Source organism: Chamaea fasciata, unplaced genomic scaffold, assembly GCF_029207755.1.
Source record: "Chamaea fasciata isolate MVZ Bird 193981 ecotype frontalis unplaced genomic scaffold, bChaFas1.0.hap1 SCAF_7, whole genome shotgun sequence".
Lineage (NCBI taxonomy): Eukaryota > Metazoa > Chordata > Aves > Passeriformes > Sylviidae > Chamaea > Chamaea fasciata.
The window spans coordinates 32435480-32441822 of NW_027094092.1; the positions used below are offsets into that span (position 1 = coordinate 32435480).

At 36.4% G+C, this 6343-nt stretch overlaps 1 protein-coding gene across 4 annotated transcripts in view; it reads left to right on the forward strand.

Annotated features, from left to right (window-relative positions):
* MEIS2 (Meis homeobox 2) overlaps window positions 1–6343 on the forward strand; it is a 171973-nt gene that overhangs the window by 6819 nt on the left and 158811 nt on the right. For all 4 annotated transcript variants that reach the window (XM_066188332.1, XM_066188328.1, XM_066188329.1 and 1 more), the window contains exon 7: window positions 296–445. In XM_066188332.1, coding sequence (XP_066044429.1) covers window positions 296–445 — 150 coding nt within the window. The remainder of the gene's footprint in view (window positions 1–295; window positions 446–6343) is intronic.

Consider the following 6343-nt stretch of genomic DNA (forward strand, 5'->3'; position numbering starts at 1 on the left):
CCTGCTCCCAGTGTTCTGATGTTATCACCAAATCATATTTTCTTCAGCACACAAGTCTGAGCCCACTATGTCTCTCTCTAACTTGTTGCTGCAGCAAGTCTCTAGAGAATAATATGTGCTGCAACTCTTTTTCTATTGTTTCCTTGCCTTCAACTATTGTCCCTCTTAATTAGAGTTACTTGCAGAGTAGATCAGAGGGTTGTACTTGTTACACAAAAAAAAAAACCTAAACAAACCAAACTGAAATACGATATTTTTCCATTATTGATTCTATTATTCTTGTTATTCTTTTCAGGTTCATGAATTGTGTGATAATTTCTGCCATCGGTACATTAGTTGTTTGAAAGGAAAAATGCCAATAGACCTTGTTATTGATGAAAGGGATGGCAGCTCCAAATCAGACCATGAAGAACTCTCAGGATCTTCCACAAATTTAGCCGATCATGTAAGTCCTTCTGTTTTCTTTATGACACTTTCAAAGTTTTTAACCTGCTTAGAGGACCTGTTACGGATTTCCTTGCTTTGCTGCTGTTGTCGATTAGTATTATTACTACCTTCACCTCTTGCAAGCTCGAATCCCATCTTCAAACTTTCTTCCCTCTCGCTTTGCAGAGTTATAGAAATGCAAAAGATTCCTTCAGTTTCTATCTGTAAAGCATTGAGTTTGCAATGGTTTGTAAAGTTTCCTGATCTGGGCGGCTTGGAGAGCTAGCAAACTGTTGGTTTGATGTGAGCATCGGTGCTTTCTCCTGTTCTTTGCCAACTTTGTAATCAATGCATCAATGTAAGGAAACACAGACAAGAAAGTTAGGAAGAAAGTTTGCTGATTTGCTCCCCCCTCCCCTCCCATGGGGATGACAAGTGATGAGAATTATTGGCAATACTACACTGCATTAAAAAAAGGGGTTAGCACATTAGAGTTTCCAATGCTTTTGCTTTATAGCAATTTATTGTCAGAATATGGACTTATTGCCAAACGCCTGAAGCATCTTCATAATAAAAGACAGTAACCTTGATGAAGCAATTATTAACAATGTATTACAGAAAGTTGGAGAGAATGATGATTGAGTAACCGTAGGTTAGCGGTTGATTTTAACACTTTAGGAGTTGGTGAATTAGTGTAATGTGTGTAGGACTGAACACTGGTGTGCATGGTGAGAAGAGTGCCTTTGTTTTTCCATGTTTTGGAGTGGCTTCTCTGATCCTTCAAAAGATGTAGATGCAGAGAGACTTCGGGATGTGGAGGGAAAGATTGCAGCTGGTACAGCAGAAAAGGGAAGGAATAGTTCTGGTTAAAAAGGGTGGGTGTGAACTCCATTTTATTTATAGGAACGCATCCCTGGGGGGCAAAGGGGTTTATACAGTTTTAGATTCAATTGAACTAATAATCTAAATGATAGAGTCTAATATTTTAGCGGCTGAAATATTAATTTAACACCCAGTGTGAAGTTAACCATGCTTTCTGCACAGGCGCCTGCCTTTATTTCCCAGTGTGTTAAGAGGAGTAGCAGGAAGCCCAGGGAGAATGAGCTTTCTAGGAGCTTTTGTTTCCTTTGAAAACATGTTGGTTTTGTGTGTATTTGGTAATTACATTAAACCTGGACTGAAGCTGAATTGGGAGATAAAATAATAATAAATTCTTCTGAATGTCCCCCTTCTGGCATGGCTTAGTTACGGGAAATATTTTTGGACCCAAGCCTTAGCTTTCATTTTCTCATTTGTATTCAGTAAACATTGCATGACAAGGTTTGTGCTATGTTTTACATGTTTTAAATCTATTATTTTGAGAGAAAAAATTGTATGCAGATCTTCCTTAAAGTTTCTCCACTTATCAGCTAACTCACATGTAAGTAATAAGCTCCATGAGGCATGATACAATTTCAAAAATATTTGTTTCATGGCATTTTACAACCCTAAATTCGTGGGCATAAGTATTCTGGGAGAGTACTAGAAAAGAAATTGAAATGAGTGGCAACCTGAAATATAGTGAGTCACTGTGTAAAATTTAGAGAACAGGGGAAAAAAAAAAAAAAAACCAATAAAAAACCCAAACCACCAAACCCCTGTTTCTCCAGTACAGTTTCTTTACAAGAGTGTGTTTCAAGTGGAAGTGTAGAAATGGAGCATGCTTATGTTTATATTGAAGAGATTAGATAAACTAGCCTGTTTAGGGTTCTGGCAGATGGCAAATGCTCAAGCCAATTTGCAGTGCTCCATTATAATATTTAAATTCACACACAATGATAGGACAGGAGTGGAGGGGGTTAGCATTTTGATAATTTGGTAACTATTATCTTCCCTAAGAAGAATCTCCTCTTGCTTTTGTGGCCCCAAAAACAAACTCAAATAAATATGACAACCCATTTATCTTGCACCCGTTAGGGTTTACCACTTCATTGGGTATTATAATTTAAAGCTTTTTATTTCCTGGAGATTTGAGCTATAACATTTTTACTTTAGCCCCCTGCTATTTGTTTTGAAAGGAAGCAATAATTTGTGCAACCAGAACACCAACTGGGAAATGAAGAGTTGTATCACATAGTTACATTTTATTCATGCGTTTTGGGAAATGTGTCTCCTTATTGGATTTTTTTTTTTATATTAGCTTGTTTTCCTGACAAAACTTGAACACCTTTATATAGCTTAGTCAAACTACCATGTTTTATATTTGCACTGTACAATATTCCAGTGGAAAGAAATGCATGTTTACACATAGAAAAGGAAAAGCTTTTAAAAAAAAGCTAATATAAACATGCAAGTCTATTAAAAAATGAGCTATCATTTCTGAGCATCTACCTGAAAATGTAGCAGTTCAAGCATGCAAATTTGTCCAATTTGGCTTTTCAGGTTTATTTTTTTTCATTTGCCTTGATATGCATATTTAATATATAGCCTTAGGCTAGATCTCATTTGGTGAAAGTTGGTGTAGGGGTGATGATGAGCCACTTCAGAAGGACAGAGACAGCATGTTGTTTCCTCTGTTTTATGTATTGGCCCACTATTCTGATCCACGGGTCTTCCCCTCATGGTTTTATTTGCACATGAAATACTAGGAGCATTTCAACTGATTGGTTATGAATAATGATAGCCCAAAAGAAGTGTAGGTTAATTTGTTGTGTGCCAAGGTTTCTCTTGTGGTGGTGACAGTTTGTGACAGCTGTTTGACACCCCAAAAATCCATACCCCTCTATTGTTATTAAGTGGTGTAAAGCCACCTTGTGTGTGTTTAATGTGAATGTGAGGGGTGGTAGTAGTGACAGTGGCAGTGCTGAATTAGGAAGTAAGGCAGCTTTCAGCTTTATTGTTTTTCAAGACCTTAAAACAGGCATGAAGGAAAGAAACAGAAGGAATTGTAGGATTAGCCAATATTTACCACAAGACTTTAAATGGGGTACTCAGATAGTGCCTGCTTCCCCTTTCAAAATCTACTGCTTAGCTATTTAAATAACTTAATTGGAAACCAAACCCAAAAGCCACAAAGGAATGAACTCTTCAGAGATACACCTGTGCTGAAAAAAGGAGACAGCTGAAAGTGGTTGGGCTGTACATGTTTGGTAATAAATGTGTTTATTGAATTTTATTTTAGTGCGCTATTAACTGTTATGTAATATAGTTAGTGTAAAGGGTCCAGGGACATAGTAGATCAAATAGTGTAGTGCTGGCCACAAGAAGCTGAAACTTTTGTTATTGCTCAGCTGTGTTTAGTAAATATAACAGCCCATAATTAGTGTTTGAATTTTTAACACCCTCAGTTTTTTTTATTGCTCTGAGGTATTAGCTGTAGATGGGAAGAAGGTAATTACAGATATGCCCTGGCTGAACCAGATTAGTTAGGGGAAAAAAAGAAAAGATAAGAAAAGAGGGAAAAAAACCCCCTCTTTGCAGCTGCAGTTCAAGTTCGGTTTCCCAGTGTAGACAATTTATTATTGTTCAACTAAACATACCAGGCCATATCCTGAATTCTCTGTTCAGCCTAAAATGTTTAATGAGACTGTTTGCAGAGCTCTCTTTTTTTCCTTATTTCAGGCTATTCAAATTTTAAAAACATGATGCTCATAAAATTTGGAGATTCCAAAACTTTTTTTGAACATATGATGACATTTTATACTTTAATTACATTTCTTTTGTAACTGGCCTCACCTGATGTCATACAATTCTTCCTTTACCACAAACCTATTTTGAAGCCTAGTAATTCTCCCATAGACATTTATGGCTGTCCTTCCCCTGGGTTTTGTGGGAACAGGATCAGGACCTCAGTCTTTTTGATGTTTTTTCATAATTTTTGTAGCTCAGAAGTAATAATATACAGATCATAATTTCTAAAATACCATCAAAACTGATATAAATATACATACATCTCTTTTATAAAAAAAGACTCTTGACAGATTAGGAATCCAACATCTTAGCTGTAGAAGAGAAAGATTAGTCTGAATATTAAACCTTTCAGCTCTCACATGAGGAGATATTTTATTTTGTACTTTTGGATATCCAGACAACTTAACATTTCTTTAATATTTCTCCTCAAAGAGTGGTCTGTTCAAATTCCTGACATTTTGCAGATAAGAAAAAATAAAAGTAGTGTAGGACGTACCTGTTCCAGTAATATAATTAAATCTTTAGGTAAGATTTCACTGAGTAATGAAAATGTAATTGGGGTCCTGGTGCTACAGTCTGCAGGTATGCCACACTTTTGTGGACTTCAGTGGGAGTTTCAAGAAACACCAGATCAGATCCCAGAGGTGCCCTTTCTGTCTGTATTGTGTCAGAAGGAAAACTAAGTAGCTAACTGCAACAATAATAAGGCAAACTCAGAATGTGGCTTAAGACTTAGGACACTGAAGTAGGCCCTGTGCCTTTTGAAGGGGCAAAGAGCATCAGGAACTTTCCAAGACTGTAGATAGTGTTGTGCATTCCTGCTTTTTGGTGGGCCAAGGTTCACTTTTGTCAACAGCTGAAGTCTCAAATTTGAGTCTACAGCTCAAATTTGAGTGTTTTAACTTTAAACTCTCTTCTCAAACTGAACCAATAATGTCTTTCAGTATCTATTTGATGACTGTGCTCCCTTTTTGGTTTGAGTTGTCTATCAGTCTAGATGAAGTGTAGCCACACAGAATGACATAAAAGGACAATTAAAAAAACCCAACACCCCCCTGATTTTTCAAGTCTCAGTTTCTTGGTGACAGGTGGATTACATGTCTGATTTCAATCTTAATTAGAAAATACAAAACACGCAGTTTTCAGAATGCTGCCATGTTCTAAGAGACTCAAGCATTGCTCCTGACACTTTTTTCAAATGCAAAATCAAGGGACAAGAATTAAAACTTGTACATATATACAAAATATCTGATAGATTGCTATGCCTTGTTTTTGTTTCAATTGTGTAACTCTAGTACAAAAAAAGTAGTCATATAAAGTATGCATCTTTTGGAAAATAAACCTTAGCAACACCAGGAGTAGTCTTTTTTAGAAAACATATATATTACGTAAATCAGAGTTTTCCATGTCTTTTTGTCTTATTGGAAGTTTCTTGAAATAGTAAGTTTATTATTAAATGCACTTGACATGATCTCTAAGATACCATCTTGAACTTTTCACACACAAAACATAGTCAGATACCCACACAGAAACACGTGCATGCATGTGATAAATTTCCGTGTCCTGCGTGATCTATCATATTTTCATATACGGCTGTACCTAGAGACAGATCTTTGGAGTATCAGTCATTCCACTGTGTTTACATGTGCTTCTTGTAAGAACAAGGTGAGCAGGATTTGGATTGTCTTTGGAGGGGAGCGGGGGGGAATAGTTTCTTCTCTGTCAAGTAGTTCAGTTCAGTTTTGTGTTTGTAAAATTAATTTACCAGACCTTTGAGTCCAACCACATTTCGAAACAGTAAGCTTTATAGCCACCGTAGTTTTTTTGACAAAAACAAGTTTTGTTTGTTCTTTTAAGATTAATGATTTTGTCAATTTCATCTGATAAAATTATGTTGGAGCCTGATCCTGTCAGAGTTGTGTACTTGTAACTTCAGTTAAAATATGTGAGTCAAATCCTGCTCAGCTTACTCACATGGGTATCAGCTGGCCTGATTGATTTTACTTCCCAGTTATAAATAAGAAGCAGATTCCTTATGGTTAATTGAGTCTTTAATATCACCATAAAAAGCAGAATGAGATCAGAATCAGCCCTAGCAGGACTACATACACTCACAAAAAGCTAGCCAGACTTTTCCTAGCAGATATTTTGGACATACAGAGTAAGAATTGCAATTTTTCAGAAGCTTATCCTACATCAAATTTCTCTGTTACATCATCTCTGTTCAAGAAATCCTGTAAGAGTTAAA